Below are 20,952 nucleotides of genomic sequence, written 5' to 3'. Positions count from 1 at the left end.
CTCTCCTTCGTGGTCAAATAGCCCTTACACAGCCTGGAGGTGTGTTTTGGGTCATTGTCTTGTTGAAAAATAAATGATGGTCCAACTAAACCCAAACCAGATGGAATAGCAGGCCACTGCAAGATTCTGTGGTAGCCATTCTGGTTCAGTATGCCTTCAATTTTGAATAAATCCCCAACAGTGTCACCAGCAAAGCACCCCCACACCATCACACCTCCTCCTCCATGCTTCACGGTGGGAACCAGGCATGTAGAGTCCATCCGTTCACCTTTTCTGCGTCGCACAAAGACACGGTCGTTGGAACCAAAGATCTCAAATTTGAACTTATCAGACCAAAACACAGATTTCCACTGGTCTAATGTCCATTCCTTGTGTTCTTTAGCCCAAACAATGCTTCTGCTTGTTGCCTGTCCTTAGCAGTGGTTTCCTAGCAGCTATTTTACCATGAAGGCCTGCTGTACAAAGTCTCCTCTTAACAGTTGTTGTAGAGATGTCTGCTGCTAGAACTCTGTGTGGCATTGACCTGGTCTCTAATCTTAGCTGCTGTTAACCTGCGATTTCTGAGGCTGGTGACTCGGATAAACTTATCCTCAGAAGCAGAGGTGACTCTTGTTTTTTTCTTTCCTGGGGCGGTCCTCATGTGAGCCAGTTTCTTTGTAGCGCTTGATTGTTTTTGCAACTGCACTTGGGGACACTTTCAAAGTTTTCCCAATTTTTCGGACTGACTGACCTTCATTTCTTAAAGTAATGATGGCCACTCATTTTTCTTTACTCAGCTGCTTTTTACTTGCCATAATACAAATTCTAACAGTCTATTCAGTTAGGACTATCAGCTGTGTATCCACCAGACTTCTGCACAACGCAACTGATGGTCCCAACCCCATTTCTAAGGCAAGAAATCTCACTTATTAAACCTGACAGGACACACCTGTGAAGTGAAAACCATTCCCGGTGACTGCCTCTTAAAGCTCATCAAGAGAATGCCAAGAGTGTGCAAAGCAGTCACCAAAGCAAAAGGTGGCTACTTTGAAGAACCTAGAATATAAGACCTATTTTCAGTTGTTTCATACTTTTTTGTTAAGTATATAATTCCACATGTGTTAATTCATAGTTTTGATGCCTTCAGTGTGAATGTACAATTTTCATAGTCATGAAAATACAGAAAATCTTTAACTGAGGTGTGTCCAAACTTTTGGTCTGTACTGTATAACAAATGTAAGATATTTTGTAACCATTTTACTCCCCTCACTGAACTCACTCAATCTCCATTTATTTGGGTTGAAAAATTTAATAGCATTAGAACATTTCCTAAATCGTTGTGGCATAGATGCAAGGTTTTTGCTTTGTTTTATGATACTTTTTTAACCTTTCCATCAAAGTGAGCCAGGTCGTAAGTCCTGGACCACAAGCTCCATTTTTGCCTGCCAAACAGAGAACAGATTTAGAAATCGAGTAGTAGGACGGGTAAGAGGGAAAACATTTAAAATAAAATGAACATCCAGGAGTTGGCTCTTCAGAAGGAAATATTCCAGCAGGTGGCAATTTGAGGTATTATACTTTGTAGGGTGTAGCGGTAGAATACATCACTTTCCCAGGACCTTTTATTTATATTTGTTTGTCTTTGAAACGTTCCCAGGAAACAGGAATATTGGTATAATAATGTTTATTTGGCATTGAGTCAGTGATTTGTGCTGTTTCTTCAGCCGCTGTCTGAAATAAAATCCCTCAATGTAAAGTCTGAGAACAGATTGAACCACGGTGTACCTTGTTCTTGTGCAAATGAAAGACCAGGAACAGTGAGATGTATTTTTCATTTGGAAACACGGTGTCATAGATACCTTCATTCTCTGAGGTGACTCACCAGTTATTTTAGGATTGGTTTTCAGTCTCGGCTTCTAAGTGAGGTTACGCGCACCAAAGAAGCCTGTGACTTCACATAAGTAATTTCTCCGACCTCTGACGCTGGAGTCTGTGCTGTTCGGGCCCTATTAGTATTTGTTGAGTTAAACGTCTGCTCATATGGCTTTCAATTCCCCCATGAGTTGGTTAAGTCGACTAACACGGAAAGAAGTAAACTCTATGAAAGGAGGAAAAGTGTCTTACAAGAGACAGGCCAGACTGTCACAGACTGATGTAATCTGGAAAGCATTTGCTGCCTTTCCTGCTTACATTAGTTTGCGGTTTTGGTCTCATCATCTGATTTAGTATTTTAATAGTCCCTGTGCATAAGGTAATAAGGTGTTATAATCATATTAAAGGCAATGCCTTTATATAGTTTTGTTAATGGACTACATTTATTTAGGTTTGCTGTTTTTCATTGTAGTTATACTGCAGTAGGTGTCCTAATTATGTGACCTGGGGGAAAGAAATTGCGCATTAAAATGTTTAATGGTATAATGTGAGTTAAAATTACAAAGTGTAATGGAATAATTATAAATGAAGCCTAAAACAAAAGATTTAAGGGATTGTCCAGACTTCTAAATTTCCTTCATGTGCCATGTAATAATAAGGAATACCGACCTCCTGCTGCTCCCTTTCCAACACTTCATGGGTCCCCCACCAGTCTCGGTTTCATCTCCATCCAGTCGCTGTTCTTCTTGAGTGATTACATTTTCAACATGGACCTGTGATCACTGGCTGTATTAATGCAATGTCAACACTGCTGTGATTTTCAGGATAGAAGAACCCAATTTGTCTCAATCTGGAAAGAGGAAATCCTGTTACCCAGGGTTATTGGTCTTATTTATTCTTCCATCTTTATTATTGTTCCATAGCCAATATCAGCCATTGTCTAAATTTTGATCTAGCAACCTCTGACCAAAGTAATATGGTATTAAAAACTACATTGGTGGTAACTTGGCATTTACTGCTGCTGCGTTTTAGTTACCATATTAGCAATTGTTTATTATTTGCAGGCCTATTTCTACTTCTACAATGAACAATAGAGAGTTTATATTAAATCTTATGCAATATTTGGGTCATGGATGTCAGAATTTTTTATTTATTAGTGTTTGATTTTACAATCATGCATCCTGCTTATTGTTTTCCTTTTATAATAACTGAACTCCTCTTTTTTTTGCTGTTTTATCCATTTGATGGTTATTAGGTTATATTTTAGTTATACCATGTGTTCATCTGGGCCTGGTACCTGACACTGGTGTGTTATGTGCATGGAAATGGTATTTAGCTTGAGAAACAGTGAAACCATACTTGTAATGCCCCTATAAAAAGTACACGCTGCGGTTGAAAGGAGTTACTGGATTGTGGCACCACACCAAAAAAATATGAATTATATTTAAAGAATGATTTTTTACTTTTCGATTAAACTGGATACTATATACAGTTTAACACTGCTATGATTACTCTGATAAAGCTGACTGGTAGGAATCGGGTAGAAAGGAGCGCGATTATGGATCAGTGGGAACTACTACTATTATCCAAATTATTAAACGTGTGTGTGTATGTATATATATATATATATATATATATATATATATATATATATATATATATATATATATATATATATATATATATATATATACATATATATATAGATACAAAAATATCACAGCAGCACATGTACATGAATCAGCCATGTGAAAACACAGACAAATATACATTTCTCCAAAATATTTTTTTCATAAAACTTACAGTTAAAATAGAGATTCTTAGCGCATAAATTGGCCAATTCATGTGTGCCCATCAACCGCGGCAAGGTGATCTCCCCCTGATGGGTCCTACTCTACTGTATATGCCACTCTTGGGCCACCAGCCTACGACTCTGGACAAACATGTCACTCTGGGCTAAGCCTACAATTTATGGGCAGGTAGAGTTAATCACTGCCACCTGCTAGGTCAATGGGGGGAGTGCAAGACAAGTCTGGATGTTGCCACATCCATACAAATAGAAGAAAAAATGTACATGTGCTGCTGTGATATTTTTGTATCTATTTGTTGCAGTTTGCAGCTTGCACGTGTTTATATTGGGAGTGCTGATTTGTTTTTTTTTCTTCTATCTATATATATATATATATATATATATATATATATATATATATATATATATATGTGTGTATATGTATGTGTATATATATATATATATATATATATATATATATATATATATATGTGTGTATATGTATGTGTATATATATATATATATATATATATATATATATATATGTATATATATATATATTATGTATGTATAAACTGAGTTATGACTAATGCAGCCATCATAGCCTTTTCCACATAGGTACAGTAGATACATACTTTGTTTTGCTACAATCTAAATTTTAGTTCCGCCTAATAATGTGATACTGGGTTTTAATTATGTTGAGATAAAGAATTGCTGTAGGATATATGGTAACTGGTAAGTGCTTAAGTGTATATCTGTGACTTTACAAAAAAAAATGTACCCAAGCACTGAGAGGCAGGTAATTGCAGCTTACCTGCCCGTTGTGCCCAGAGATCCAGCTGTCAATCAGAATGACCTTGAATGTTCCACCAGTCTACATAGCAGACCTGAAAAGAAGCCTCCATTCTGTAGACGTGACGTCAGCAAAGGCTTCTGAATCCCCAGCAGGACCGGTCTGTGAAGGGGATGCATGGCACCTGGCACGTAAGCTGCAACTATCTGCCTATTAATGTTTTTTTTGTTGTTTTTTTTAAGTTTCGGATACCCCTTTTAACTTGAATCCTGTTCCCTGGTCTGCTTATTTGAGGATTCTGATGACCATAAGGCCTCCTTCACATTTCTGTGTTTAAGTATATGTGACATCTGTGTACCATCTGTGTGCTGTGTGTGTTTTCGGTATGGTTAAAGCAAGAATTATACAAGTTGTCCATTACTTTTTTGGTGAAGTACCTGCATCTTAACAGCTATGTTTCTGTCAGTGGCACCCCATGCTAGTATTTCATAAAATCTACTTAAAGCAGTGACCCATTGCAGCCAAATCGGTGAAACGTGGCTGGTTCACAAACTGCATCTTGACCAGCATTAACACATTCATTTGGTACAGACCGATTTTTTTTTTTTTTTTTAAATCTTAAACACTACTCAAACCATACATTTCAATGGATTTTTTCACACGTCTATTAAAATCACGGATTTGAGATTGAGATCCGTGAGACTCAGAGCATATCCTGTAGGGTCTTATTTGTGGCTCTGTCTCAGCCTATTCAAGTCTATGGCGATCCGTGAGACAAGGAGGCAAATCAGAATGCTTCCAATGCAGCTGTGTCTCAAGGATCTGTTGCTTATGAATAAAAACATAACTTTCCAAGGATTTTTATTGGATTAGAAGTAATCACATCTCTTCATTGAAAAAAAGGAAGCGGCTATAACGACACTATAAAAAAAGATAATATATTTTAAGGGGTATCGTTTCTCCTTATGGAGAGTGACATACCATCTCTGGCTTGTCAAGGTAAGGAGGCTTATTCGCCGTGCAATGCTCCTCTGGGAAATATAATATGCAAATTGCCTCTTCTGAGAAAAAGAGGACTTAAACTCTATAGCGCCACCTGTTGGAAGTAGCAAACCTACAAATCACAATCAACTCTTTAACGAGTCGTGCAGTATGACTTAGGATAAAAGCCAAATTAGTATCTCAATTCGCAGACACGGTGTTTCAGGCTGTTGGCCCTCGTCAGTGCGAAGCATGAGAACTGATTTGGCTAGATGAGAGGCTCTGGACTGGGGTCTAAGGGGTATCGTTTCTCCTTATGGAGAGTGACATACCATCTCTGGCTTGTCAAGGATCACTACTTCCAACAGGTGCCGCTATAAAGTTTAAGTCCTCTTTTTCTCAGAAGAGGCAATTTGCATATTATATTTCCCAGAGGAGCATTGTATGGTGAATAAGCCTCCTTACCTTGACAAGCCAGAGATGGTATGTCACTCTCCATAAGGAGAAACGATACCCCTTAGACCCCAGTCCAGAGCCTCTCACCTAGCCAAATCAGTTCTCATGCTTCGCACTGACGAGGGCCAAAAGCCCGAAACACCGTGTCTGCGAATTGAGATACTGATTTGGCTTTTATCCGAAGTCATATTGCACGACTCGTTAAAGGGTTGATTGTGAGTTGTAGGATCGCTACTTCCAACAGGTGGCGCTATAGAGTTTAAGTCCTCTTTTTCTCAGAAGAGGCAATTTGCATATTATATATATTTTATAAAGTTCTTCGATACTGTCCTAATCTACTAGGTTTTTCAGCTGTAGTGGTGTGACCGGATGGTGACCATCATTTCAGTTGTTACATGGCACCATGATGGATGTTCTCACTGATTTTTGCAGTGCAGCTTTCAAATAGTATACAGTGGGGGAATAATTAATCCCTTGCTGATTTTGTAAATTTGCCCACTGACAAAGACATGAACAGTCTGTAATTTTAAGGGTAGGTTAATGTTACCATTGACAGATAAAATATCAAAAATAGAATCTAGAAAATCACATTGTATAAATGTATATACTCGAGTATAAGCCGACCCGAATATAAGCCAACCCCCTAATTTTGCCACAAAAAACTGGGAAAACTTAATGACTCGAGTATAAGCATAGGGTGGAAAATGCAGCAGCTACCGGTAAATTTCAAAAATAAAAATAGATACCAATAAAAGTAAAATTAATTGAGACATCAGTAGGTTGTGTTTTTGAATATCCATATTGAATCAGGAGCCCCATATACTGCTCCATACAGTTCATGATGGACCCTATAAGATGCTCCATACAAAATACGCCCCATATAATGCTCCACAAATGTGGGTTATGGCCCCATAAGATGCTCCATACAGATAACTGCCCCATATAATGCTGCACATGGCCACATAAGATGCTCCATACAGACATTTGCCCCCATACAATGCTGCACATGGCCACATAAGATGATCCATACAGATATTTGCCCCGTATAATGCTCCACAAATGTTGATTATGACCCCATAAGATGCTCCATACAAGTATTTGCCCCCATATATTGCTGCACATGGCCCCATACAGATGCCTTATACAGATATTTGCCCCATATCATGCTGCACATGGCCACAAAAGATGCCCCATACAGATATTTGACCCCATATAATGCTGTACATGGCTGGATAAGATGCCCCATACAGATATTTGTCCCATATGCTGTTGCTGCGATTAAAAAAATTACATACTCGCCTCTCAGGCCCCCGGCACTTGCTATGCTCACCTTTCCCGTTCCATCGCTGACCGCCTCTGGGTCTTCCCATCCTCTGCGCCGACGTTCAGGAAGAGGGCGGCGCGCACTAATCACAACACCGCACCCTCTGACCTGAGCGTCACTGCGGAAGACACTGCGGCGCCGACGGTGGAACGAGGAGCAGGTGAGTATCGCGCACTGCCCCGTCATACTTAACTGCTCCTGGCGCCGTTGCTGCACGTCTGTTCCCCGGCACCGCATTTTCTTCCTATACTGAGCGGTCACCATTACCACTCATTACAGTAATGAATATGCGGCTCCACCTCTATGGGAGGTGGAGCCACCTATTCATTACTGTAATGAGCGGTACCATGTGACCGCTCACTACAGGAAGAAGCTGCAGTGCTGGAAGAAGCGGGGACGTGCACGGACCGCGCCAGGAGTAGGTGAGTATAATTAGACAGTCCACGCTCCCCCTCCCCTGCCAACCCTGGCTATGACTTGAGTATAAGCCGAGAGGGGGACTTTCAGCCCAAAAAAGTGGGCTGAAAATCTTGGCTTATACTCTAGTATATATGGTAAATGTATTTGCATTTTCCACTGAGAAATAAGTATTTGATCCCTCTGGCAAACAAGACTTAATATTTGGTGGCAAAACCCTTGTTGGCAAGCACATCAGTCAGACATTTTTTGTAGTTGATGAGGATTGCGCACCTGTCAGGGGGAATTTTGGTCCATTCCTCTTTGCATATCATCTCTAAATCATTAAGATTTTGAGGCGGTCTCTTTTCGGAGCTTCAACTCCCTCCATAAGTTTTCTATGGAATTAAGATCTGGAGACTGTTTAGACAACTCCATGACCTTAATGTGCTTTTTTTTGAGCCACTCCTTTGTTGCCTTGACTTTGTTTTGGGTCATTGTCTTGCTGGAAGACCCAGTCACAACCCATTTTTAATGTCCTGGCGGAGGGAAGGAGGTTGTCACTCAGGATTTTGATTTTATGATGCATGGCTCCATCCATTCTCCCATTGATGCAGTGAAGAAGTCCTATGCCCTTAGCAGAGAAAAACCCCCAAAACATAATGTTTCCACCTCCATGCTTGACAGTGGGGATGGTGTTCTTTACATCAGGGGTCCCCAACTCCAGTCCTCAAGGCCCACCAACAGGTCATGTTTTCAGGATTTCCTTTGCATTGCACAGGTGATGCAATTATTACCTGGGCAAGACTAAGGAAATCCTGAAAACATGACATGTTGGTGGGCCTTGAGGACTGGAGTTGGGGACCCCTGCTTTACATCATAGGCAGCATTTCACTTCCTCCAAACACGGCAAGTTAATGCCACAGACCTCTCTTTTTGTCTCATCTGACCACAGCACCTAATCCCAATCACTCACAGAATCATCAAGGTGCTCATTGGCAAACTTCAGATGTGTCTGCACATGTGCCTTCTTGAGCAGGGGGAACTTGCAGGCACTGCAGAATTTTAAACCTTTACAGCGTAATGTGTTACCAAGGGTTTTCAGCTGCCCTGAGATCATTAACAAGTCCCTCACATGTAATTTTAGGCTGATCTCTCACCTTCCTCATGATCATGGATACCCCACGAGGTAAGATTTTGTATGGTGCCCCAGATCGATGTCGATTGACAGTCAATTTATATTTCTTACATTTTCTTACTATTGCACCAACAGCTGTCTCCTTCTCACCCAGTGTCTTACTTATGGCTTTCTAGTCCATTCCAGCTTTGTGCAGGTCTATGATCTTGTCCCTGATGGCCTTATAAAGCGATTTGGTCTTGCCCTTGTTGTAAGGCCAGCGTCACACACAGCGTAAAACAATACGGTCCGTATATTACGGCCGTAATACGCTGAAAAGTCCCGAAAAAAGTGGTCCGTAGCTCCTCCGTAGGCAGGGTGTGTCAGCGTTTTTTGCGCATGGCATCCTCCGTATGTAATCCGTATGGCATCCGTACTGCGTGGTTTTCTCGCAGGCTAGCAAAACCAACATACCGCTATAGAAGTGATCCATGTGTCCCAAAAAGAAAAGAAAAAAAAAAAAAAAAAAAAATATATATATATATATATATATATATATATATATATATATATATATATATATATATATATATATATATATATATATATATTATATGTGTCTACTGACACACATAGAGAGAAAAGCCGGTAATTCAGTGCGGTGTACAGTAAAATCACACTGACAGCTTACAGTAGAATAGGTAGAATAAATGTGTACACACAGAATAGGTATATATATATATATATGTCAGTGAGACACATATATGTATATATATATTAATATTTATTCCAGCGCTATACAGCTTGAAAGCCGGTAATTCAATTACCGGCTTTTTCTTTCTCCTTCCTAAAACCCAACATGATTTGAGACATGGTTTACATACAGTAAACCATGTCTTCTCTCCATTTTTTTTGCAGATTCCACACTACTAATGTCAGTAGTGTGTATCTGCAAAATTTGGCCGTTCTAGCTCTTAAAATAAAGGGTTAAATGGCGGAAAAAATTGGCGTGGGCTCCCGCGCAATTTTCTCCGCCAGAGTAGTGAAGCCAGTGACTGAGGGCAGATATTAATAGCCTGGAGAGGGTCCATGGTTATTGGCCCCTCCCTGGCTAAAAATATCTGCCCCCAGCCACCCCAGAAAAGGCACATCTGGAAGATGCGCCTATTCTGGCACTTGGCCACTCTCTTCCCATTCCCGTGTAGCGGTGGGATATGGGGTAATGAAGGGTTAATGCCACCTTGCTATTGTAAGGTGACATTAAGCCTAATTAATAATGGAGAGGCGTCAATTATGACACCTATCCATTATTAATCCAATTGTAGTGAAGGGTTAAATAAAACACAAACACATTATTTAAAATTATTTTAATGAAATAAAAACAATGGTTGTTGCAGTATTTTATTCAACGCCCAATCCAGTCACTGAAGATCCTCGTTCTGTGAGTAAAAAAACATAATAAACCAACAATATACTTACCCTCCGCAGATCTGTAACGTCCAACGATGTAAATCCTTCTGAAGGGGTTAAAACATTTTGCAGCAAGGAGCTGTGCTAATGCAGGCTGCTCCTCGCTGCAAAACCCCAGGGAATGAGGCTAAAAATAGATCAATGATCTATATTTAGCTTCATTTGCGGTGAGGCGCCCTCTGCTGGCGGTTCATAGATCGTGGGAAATTACCTAGAAAGCCAGGGAGCTTTCTAGGTAATTTCCCACGATCTATGAACAGCCAGCAGAGGGCGCCTCACCGCAAATGAAGCTAAATATAGATCATTGATCTATTTTTAGCCTCATTCCCTGGGGTTTTGCAGCGAGGAGCAGCCTGCATTAGCACAGCTCCTTGCTGCAAAATGTTTTAACCCCTTCAGAAGGATTTACATCGTTGGACGTTACAGATCTGCGGAGGGTAAGTATATTGTTGGTTTATTATGTTTTTTTACTCACAGAACGAGGATCTTCAGTGACTGGATTGGGCGTTGAATAAAATACTGCAACAACCATTGTTTTTATTTCATTAAAATAATTTTAAATAATGTGTTTGTGTTTTATTTAACCCTTCACTACAATTGGATTAATAATGGATAGGTGTCATAATTGACGCCTCTCCATTATTAATTAGGCTTAATGTCACCTTACAATAGCAAGGTGGCATTAACCCTTCATTACCCCATATCCCACCGCTACACGGGAATGGGAAGAGAGTGGCCAAGTGCCAGAATAGGCGCATCTTCCAGATGTGCCTTTTCTGGGGTGGCTGGGGGCAGATATTTTTAGCCGGGGGGGGCCAATAACCGTGGACCCTCTCCAGGCTATTAATATCTGCCCTCAGTCACTGGCTTTACTACTCTGGCGGAGAAAATTGCGCGGGAGCCCACGCCAATTTTTTCCGCCATTTAACCCTTTATTTTAAGAGCTAGAACGGCCAAATTTTGCAGATACACACTACTGACATTAGTAGTGTGGAATCTGCAAAAAAAATGGAGAGAAGACATGGTTTACTGTATGTAAACCATGTCTCAAATCATGTCGGGTTTTAGGAAGGAGAAAGAAAAAGCCGGTAATTCAATTACCGGCTTTCAAGCTGTATAGCGCTGGAATAAATATTAATATATATACATATGTGTCTCACTGACATATATATATATATATACCCCTATTCTATGTGTACACATTTATTCTACCTATTGGACTGTAAGCTGTCAGTGTGATTTTACTGTACACCGCACTGAATTGCCGGCTTTTCTCTCTAACAGCGCTGCGTATTTCTCGCAAGTCACACTGCTTGTCCGTGTGTAATCCGTATTTTTCACGCTTCCATAGACTTTCATTGGCGTATTTCTTGCGCAGTACGGTGACAAACGCAGCATGCTGCGATTTTGTACGGCCGTAGAAAGCCGTATAATACTGATCAGTAAAATACGGCAAATAGGAGCAGGGGCATAGAGAATAATTGTGCCGTATTTTTTGCGAGTTTTACGGACGTAGATTCTGCGCTCTTACGTCCGTAAAACTCGCAAGTGTGACGCCGGCCTAAAGGTTAGAGTCTGACTGATTAATTGAGGCTTTGGACATTAGTCTTTTATAATGGTGACTATGTAAGACAGCTGTCTTTAATGCAGGTAAAAAGTTGATTAGGAGGTTCTCACTGGTCAGAAGGAGCCAGAACTCATAATGGTTGGTAGGGGATCAAATATTTATTTCTCACTGCAAAATGCAAATAAATTTATATAATTTATACAATGTGATGTATTGAATTTTATTTTTGATATTCTATCTCTCAATGTTAAAATTAACCTACCCTTAAACCTTAAAATTATAGACTGTTCATGTCTTTGTCAGAGGACAAACCTACAAAATCAGCAACGTATCAAATACTTATTTCCCCGACTGTATATCTTTGAATGATGGTTTTAGTCTGCTGTGTAATCCTGCCTGAAAACGTCTTAGTTATCACCACATTAACGTAGGATATCTTGGACAGCAGTTTAGTGATTGCTTCCAGATGAGACACACACATAGAAAGTTTGCAGGATGCGTGCACTTCTGACCATTGGTTATGCTGCCTTATGCCCACAAATTATATGGTCTATTCCAGCCACAGGAGGATGAGACAAAGGTGGTTGTTTGTGAACATGGAGCACATATTTCTAAAATGGCACAACTTCTACGCCAAAAGGTCTTACAGAGTTTAAAGAATATGGGACGATTTCCTTCGTTTCCCTACAGTTTGCCAGTATGGCGCATCCTACAACTTGTCTCCTCATTGACCCTTGTTTAAAACAAAATTAACAAGCCATTTAATGCCATTGATGGTGGTCATATCCCATGTGGCGGCTCCAGGAAAGCACCTGTTGTTAAAATATTCAAACTGGAACCTTATAAAATGGCTTGTAAATGTTTGTTAGGAAATGTTAACTGTCATATGACAAAGTGCACCATTAGCTACACACACAATTTTATTTGGGTTGCAACCTTCCCTCCACTTTGCCATTTTTTTCTTTCTTCTATTATATTAGGAGAGAGGTAAGCTTTTAAAAAAAAAAAAAAACCTGGAGATATATTTTTAAAAAATCAGTTTTTTTCTAACTATTTTTTACTTTTAAATAATTGACATACAAAGAAGCCTCCTTTTTATTCTGTAACTGTTTACATTTTGATGCCATTCTTTGCTTTAATTTTTTGCATGTATTAGTTTGTATATAATTTTCTACTCTAAATGTGACCTTTTTTTATATTTTTTAAAACCTCTGCGGCATTTTTTTTTTAACCTTTTCAGGTTCAGCTTAACTATTTTGGAAATTATATACCAAATATTTGGACTCCTGAATCTGGATGTGGGACATGTGATATGGACACTATAGATTTATCAACACATGAAGTAAGCGGTTTATATAACTTCCATTAACATAAATTGAATAATTTGATTCCTTTGATAAATCTTTGTTTTCATACTGTAATGAAATGTTTTTGCCCTTTTAAATAACTTATTGAATATAAGATTCTATATATTCTGAAAACTATATATCTGATGATCACATCTGTATTGTGTATTTAAATGTGTACGATCCTCCTCCTCAACTATTGGATTCTGCATTGATTCAGAGAGCGGGGATGTGCAGTACAGAATGAAACGGTGGAGCATGTGCACCACTGCTCCATCCATGGTTTACTGGACTGCCAAAGATGGCCAAGTACAGAGGGGGAATGTAACGGTGGTACTCATGCCCATCCACGGCTTGGTTATGATGGGGCATTTTAGACCCCTGTTTTAGGATTGGTGGGGTCCCAGTGGTTGGAACCCCACTGATTCACAAGTTATCACTTTTTAATTGATTAGGAGGAAACTATTTAATCATGGGAATAACTCATTAATGTTCAGAGAAGATTAAAAAATGAGTATATTAAGAGTGCCATTAATGGCATAGGCGCCAACGCAGTTGGAAGCACAGTCCCGCTTTTCCCCTTAAATTAATCTTAATGAAACCAAGTATAGATTGAAAATTAGACTTCATTTTGTAGTGTAAAAAATACCTTTAAACAAATTGTTCTGTAAGTAAAGTAATGTAGAGTGCACATTGCATGGTTTTTAGAAATGTTCTGGGTTAAAGGGAAGTTATCACCAGGTTTCCCCATAGAAAGTACAGCCAACACCTGTAAATTCTCTGTTGCAGCATACTAGAACACGAGGAACCTCACCCGGCCAGGACACGGAAAGGATTGACAGATTGAAAGCTCTTTCTCGATTCTGTGGGTGGTGGTGCATGGCCGTTCTTAGTTGGTGGAGTGATTTGTCTGACCCGCCGAGCAGCGTCCGGGAAACCAAAGTCTTTGGGTTCCGGGGGGAGTATGGTTGCAAAGCTGAAACTTAATAGAATGCTGCCTAGATGTCCCCTGTCCACTCTGCAAGGCAGCAAATGTAGCTTGTATTATACTTACAGGTGGTCCGGTCTGATGGGCATCTCTGGTCTTCATCGGTACCTCTTATCTACTTAAAATCACTGTGCTTCTTCCCTGCTTCTTGTGGGTGATGCATCCATTGTCATTCACACTATGTCCTCCATTGTGCTCCTGCACAGGCGTAATTATTGTAATACGCATGAGCAGGGTAAGGCCAAAGAGCGCCAATGACCCGTAGGTAAAGCCGGCATATCTGCATTACAGTACTTTTCTCTGCCCATCGGACCGGACTTTGCCATCTGTAAGAATAGTAAAAACTATTTTTTTTGTGCTTTGCTGAGCAGACTGGGGGCTTGTGTAGAGCATTCTAGTATGCTTTAGCAGAGGGCTTACATGTGCTGGTTGTGCTTTTAAATGGGGAAAGCCTGGTGCAGGTTCCCTTTTTTAAGATTATTGAACAGAATAAGGTGTATCGCCCATAAAAAGAATTTGCCTGTGATCAAATAACAGCATAAAGAAGAATAACAAGTTAAAGAAGAAAGTTGCAATTTCTGGTTCGTAACTAGTGAAAGTTTTAGACTGGAAATTTGTGTTAACTTAAGATGATTGTCTCCATCAGTAGGATTGCCTCTGGGGTATTAATATGGAAAAATTTGATTTGTTGGAGATTGAGGCTAACAGATGTTTCACTAATAGTCAGTACCGTAAGTGTTTTTGGAATTTTAAAATTTACTTTTCCTTACTCCACCCTGATTTTCATGGTTTCCTGTCACAGATTTGTGGAAGACGTTACATGTCAGTTTTTATTACATTGCTTCATTCATAGCAAGGCTTGTAAAATGACACACCAGACCCATATAAGCAAAACGTCGCTGTCCGGGATGCAAAACAATATGATTGAGAAGACTGGAAATCCCTTTTGGCAGCCGCTTAACTGTTTTGCAGATTGAGGTTTCCATGTGTTTGTGTTTAGTGGCTGATTATATGTGTTATATACAAAGAGGGTTTCCAAACTGGTTTACTGTTACTTTGGGTAAACGGAAGGAAAAACACTGAATTCCAAATGTATGATTTGTACTGGATGACTGACAAACAGTGGCTAGTAAATTAGGTCATGGACTTGGAATAGTCAATGCAGAACACAAAAAAGAGAAAGGGTTGTGGCACGGAAGCTGAATGTCTTCCTTTTTGGCTATCTAATTTATTAGGTTATTATGTAACTGTTAAATCATCAAAGAAAGCAGTGAGCAGTGTCTGGTGTTGTAATTCAGCCCCATTAACTTGAATGGAGATAAACTGTAATAAAGAAAACAGACTCAGAATAGAAAAATGGTGCTTTTTCTAAAAAGGAAAAAAAGGACCTAAAAAAATAAAAATAGGCGACGTCATTAAAATCAATATATTAATTTTCAACACTTGTGAGTTTAAACTCACTCTCTACGTGTCATTAAGTGCTGTATACTTGTGCACAAGTTGCAGTTTTGTATACTCTTCAGAAGAAAACAAGGCCTAGTCATATGGACACAAGCATCTAAAATATATCTGTTTATTTTGTGGCAGATTCACTTTAAAAGATCAATCTATATTTTCCCTGAATAAGAAGTACCGTATTTTCCGGCGTATAAGACGACTGGGCGTATAAGACGACCCCCAACTTTTCCAGTTAAAATATAAAATCTTCTCAAAAGTCGGGGGTTGTCTTATATGCCGGGTGTCGTCTTATAGGGTGGGTGCGGAGCAATCTGCGGTCGACATATAGTGGGGGGGAGTGGTCCCGATGACGAGGTGAGGGAGCGCCTCACCAGCAAGGTGTAAGTGAAGCAAACTGTCAGCGTCTGGGATGCCAGGGGTATGCAAAAAAGAGAGAGAGCGGTGCTGTGCCTAGAAAAACACTCCTCTTTCACTCATCTGGCTCACCCTTGTATCCTATTATCTCCTTCTCTGCCTCTGCTTCACTTACACCTTCCCGGTGAGGCGCCCCCTCTCCTTGTCATTGGGGTCGCTCCCCCCACAATATGCGGCGACCGCAGATTACTCTGCATCTGCCCTATAAGACGACACCTGGCGTATAAGACGACACCCGACTTTTGAGAAGATTTTCAAGGGTTAAAAAGTAGTCTTATACGCCAGAAAATACAGTAATTTATTTTTGCAGAAACTGATTTTATTTTTTTTTAAAATTATTTAGAGTTTGCACTGAAAGTAAGGGTGGTCTCACAGAGTGTCCAGGCACCCTCTCATTGGCTCCATTGGATCTTATGTCCAAACCCGCCGAAAAACGTATGTGTCAACTGGGCCATAGACTATATATTTATGCCGGCAAAACAAACGTGTGCTTTGTCGTGCATCATTTTCGGGGGAATATGCCTACTGGAGTTGGACACTTAGACGCAGTATACTATGTCTTTGTGTCCACATCTAGTAGGTGTACACTCCCGAAAATGATACACTGCAAAGTGCACGTTTGCTCTGCCGGCACTATTTTAGTCTATGGATTTGGCTGCGCATACGACTAAATCCTGTTTTGCTGAGGTTTTGGACAAAAGCCCCGAAGGGGCAACCGAAAGCACGCCTGAATGCAGTGTGAAAGCACATTAAGGCCAACCAAATGACAATGAAGAAAAATTAAAGGCATGCTTTACAAGTTTCATTACATTTAAGAACACACAGACATTTAAGAGTATATCAAAAGTGTACTTATTAAGGTAATGGGGACTCTCGACAAGCTTGTCTCAAGGAAAACCTATAGATATTTGATGGGTACAACCCTAAAATCAGTTAAATCTAAAGCTAAGCAGACCTTATAAGAGACTAACATCCAAGCAAAGAAAAGGGACATTCAAAAGCAAATGCCAAAAAGCGTGAGGAAGAAGAGAAGGGACAAAATAAACTTCTAATTTGATGTGGGGGTTGGGGTGGTGGAAGAATTGGGTTTACCTGGGCAACAAGGTGTGGAATTGTAGATTGTTCTTGAACGGGAGCCTGCCATGTTGGATAATGCTGTTTACCTGCAGACGTAGGGTTAATCTGCAGGTAAATGGCATTAGAAAGGTTCCTGATCAGCATACAGAAATTACAACTCCCTGGAAGATATAAACTGTATTCCACTGAGTTATCGACTTTGTCATACAGATGTGCTGGTATGGCCACAGCCATCATTCCCAGCACCTTGAGCGGCAGCTATAAGCATAAATCAGAACTTTCATAGCCTGTTCTGCAGTGCTTGGAGACTGAAAGCTGGCTGCTCCCAGGACTAATAAGTCATACTTCTGGGTGCCGTACTTTCAATAACGTGGACAGAGATATTTTTGATAATGCTATTTACCTATTTAATCCTATAGCTGTATATAAGTGGCCTTATCCAATGTCACAGGTGCCCTTTTAAAGTGACTAAAGGAATGAAATAAATGTAATGTGAGATGACTAATTCTGGTCTCTCTCAATTCAGCATAGGTTCATCTCAATTACCCAATTCCAGAAAGATTGGGTGAGGGTTCAAAAGATTTCCTATACTTTGAACCATGGTAGTGTCGCTATCAGGAAATGGCTGAAAAAAGGTTTGCCTTGACTGTGGAGGCAGAACCTAGTTTTAAGGAAAGTGTGAACTAGTGACCTCAAAGTAGATTTTGAAAATGATTTGCCAAAACTGCTGCCGCACTGAACAAGCCTATAAATGGAATAAAAATTCTTTTTTAAGCTATTTGGTGCCTATTGTTAAAGGGAACCTGTCACTACTTTTTTGCTCTATCAGCTAAAAATATAATTTAATTCATTGTCAGGTATTCACTCCACATCTACATTTAACCCCTTCCCGACCTTTGACGCACCGTATGCGTCATGAAAACCTGTGCCATTCCGACCTGTGACGCAGCATATGCGTCATGGCCGGATTGGGCTCCTGCAGGCCGGGTGAAAGGGTTAACTGTAATTTCACCTGGCCTGCAGGGACAGGAGGAGTTGTACTTTAGCCCAGGGGGGGTGGCTTCACCCCCCCGTGGCTACGATCGCTCTGATTGGCAGTTTCACTTTCAACAGCCAATCAGAGCGATTTGTAATATTTCACCTAAAAAACTGGTGAAATATTCCAATCCAGCCATGGCCGATGCTGCAATATCATCGGCCATGGCTGGAAACACTGATGTGCACCCACCCCACCCCACCGATCGCCCCCCCCAGCCTTCCGATCTGTGGTCCGCTCCCCTCCGTCCTGTGCTCCGCTCCCCCGTCCTCCTTTCCACTCCCCGTCCTCCTGTCCGCTCCCCCCGTGCTCCAATCCAGCCCCCCTGCACTGCGATCCACCCCCCCGCACTGTGATCCACCCCCCCCCGTAGTCCGATCCACCCCTTCATGCTCCGATCCACACCTTCATGCTCCGATCCACCCCCCCATGCTCCAATCCACCCCCCCCGTGCTCCCCCCCACGCCATCATACTTACCGAGCCTCCCGGGGTCCGTCCGTCTTCTTTCCTGGGCGCCGCCATCTTCCAATATGGCGGGAGCATGCGCAGTGTGCCCGCCTAATCTGCTGGCCGGCAGATTTGTTCCAATGTGAATTTTGATCACTGTGATAAAACCTCACAGTGATCAAAATAAAAAAATAAAAAACAGTAAATGACCCCCTCCCTTTGTCACCCCCATAGGTAGGGACAATAATAAAATATATATTTTTTTTTCCACGAAGGTTGGAGTTAGAACTAGGGTTAGGGTTGGGGTACGGTATGCGCACACGTATTCTGCTCCTCTGCGGATTTTTCCACAGCGGATTTGATAAATCCGCAGTGCTAAACCGCTGTGGTTTTATTGCGGATTTACCACCGTTTTTCTGCGCATTTCACTGCGGTTTTACAACTGAGATTTTCTATTGGAGCAGTTGTAAAACCGCTGCCGAATCCACAGAAAGAAGTCACATGCTGCGGAATGTAAACCGCTGCGTTTCCGTGCAGTTTTTCTGCAGCATGTGTACAGTGATTTTTGTTTCCCATAGGTTTACATTGAACTGTAAACTCATGGGAAACTGCTGCGGATCCGCAGCGTTTTCCGCAGCGTGTGCACATACCTTTAGAATTAGGCTATGTGCACACAGTGCGGATTTGGCTGCGGCTCCACAGCAGTGTTCCATCAGGTTTACAGTACCATGTAAACATATGAAAAACCAAATCCGCTGTGCCCATGGTGCGGAAAATACCACGCGGAAACGCTGCGTTGTATTTTCCGCAGCATGTCAATTCTTTGTGCGGATTCTGCAGCGTTTTACACCTGTTCCTCAATAGGAATCCGCAGGTGAAATCCGCACAAAAAACACTGGCAATCCGCGGTAAATCCGCAGGTAAAATGCAGTGCCTTTTAACCGCGGATTTTTCAAAAATGGTGCTGAATAATCTCACACGAATCCGCAACGTGGGCACATAGCCTTAGGGTTAGGGTTGGGTTGGAATTAGGGTTGTGGTTAGGGGTGTGTTGGGGTTAGGGTTGTGGTTAGGGTTATGGCTACAGTTGGGATTAGGGTTAGGGGTGTGTTGGAGTTAGTTGGAGGTAGAATTGAGGGGTTTCCACTGTTTAGGCACACAGGGTCTCTCCAAACGCGACATGGTGTCCGCTAACGATGGAGATAATTTTTCATTCAAAAAGTCAAATGGCGCTCCTTCCATTCCGAGCCTTACCATGTGCCCAAACAGTGGTTTACCCCCACATGTGAGGTATCGGTGTACTGAGAAGAAATTGCCCAACATATTTTAAGATCCATTTTATCCTGTTGCTTATGTGAAAATGAAAAAATTGAGGCTAAAAAATTTTTTTGTGAAAAAAAAAAAAGTACTTTTACATTTTTACGGATCAATTTGTGAAGCACCTGGGGGTTCAAAGTGCTCACTATGCATCTAGATAAGTTCCTTTTGGCGTCTAGTTTCCAAAATGGGGTCACTTGTGTGGGAGCTCCAATTTTTAGGCACACGGGGGCTCTCCAAACGTGACATGGTGTCCGCTAAAGAGTGCAGCCAATTTTTCATTCAAAAAGTCAAATGGCGCTCCTTCCCTTCCAAGCCCAGCCGTGCGCCCAAACAGTGGTTTACCCCCACATATGAGGTATCAGCGTACTCAGGACAAATTGGACAATAACTTTCTTGGTTCAGTTTCTCCTTTTACCATTGGGAAAAATTAAAAAATTGTTGCTAAAAGATCATTTTTGTGACTAAAAAGTTAAATGTTCATTTTTTCCTTCCATGTTGCTTCTGCTGCTGTGAAGCACCTGAAGGGTTAATAAACTTCTTGAATGTGGTTTTGTGCACCTTGAGGGGTGCAGTTTTTAGAATGGTGTCACATTTGGGTATTTTCAGCCATATAGACCCCTCAAACTGACTTCAAATGTGAGGTGGTCCCTAAAAAAAAAATGGTTTTGTATATTTCGTTGTAAAAATGAGAAATCACTGGTCAAATTTTAACCCTTATAACTTCCTAGCAAAAAAAAATTTGTTTCCAAAATTGTGCTGATGTAAAGTAGACATGTGGGAAATGTAATTTATTAACTATTTTGTGTCACAAAACTCTAGCTTAACAGAATAAAAATTCAAAATGTGAAAATTGTGAAATTTTCAAAATTTTCGCCAAATTTCCATTTTTATCACAAATAAACACAGAATTTATTGACCTAAATTTACCACTAACATGAAGCCCAATATGTCACGAAAAAACAGTCTCAGAACCGCTAGGATCCATTGAAGCGTTCCTGAGTTATTACCTCACAAAGGGACACTGGTCAGAATTGCAAAAAACGGCCAGTTCATTAAGGTCAAAATAGGCTGGGTCATGAAGGGGTTAAAACCCCGACACCCCATGCATCACCCATATAAAA

The 20,952-nt window shown here is 40.8% G+C and overlaps 1 protein-coding gene across 2 annotated transcripts in view; it reads left to right on the top strand.

The window, feature by feature from the left end:
- The window catches only part of PLOD2 (procollagen-lysine,2-oxoglutarate 5-dioxygenase 2), a 267,967-nt gene that overhangs the window by 156,354 nt on the left and 90,661 nt on the right, over positions 1-20,952 (top strand). For both annotated transcript variants that reach the window (XM_069727592.1, XM_069727591.1), the window contains exon 8: positions 12,985-13,086. In XM_069727592.1, the coding sequence (XP_069583693.1) occupies positions 12,985-13,086 (102 nt within the window). The remainder of the gene's footprint in view (positions 1-12,984; positions 13,087-20,952) is intronic.

Source organism: Ranitomeya imitator, chromosome 5 (assembly GCF_032444005.1).
Source record: "Ranitomeya imitator isolate aRanImi1 chromosome 5, aRanImi1.pri, whole genome shotgun sequence".
Taxonomy (NCBI): domain Eukaryota; kingdom Metazoa; phylum Chordata; class Amphibia; order Anura; family Dendrobatidae; genus Ranitomeya; species Ranitomeya imitator.
The sequence above is the reverse complement of the archived record's forward strand: the minus strand, read 5'-3'. Positions and strand labels throughout refer to the sequence as shown.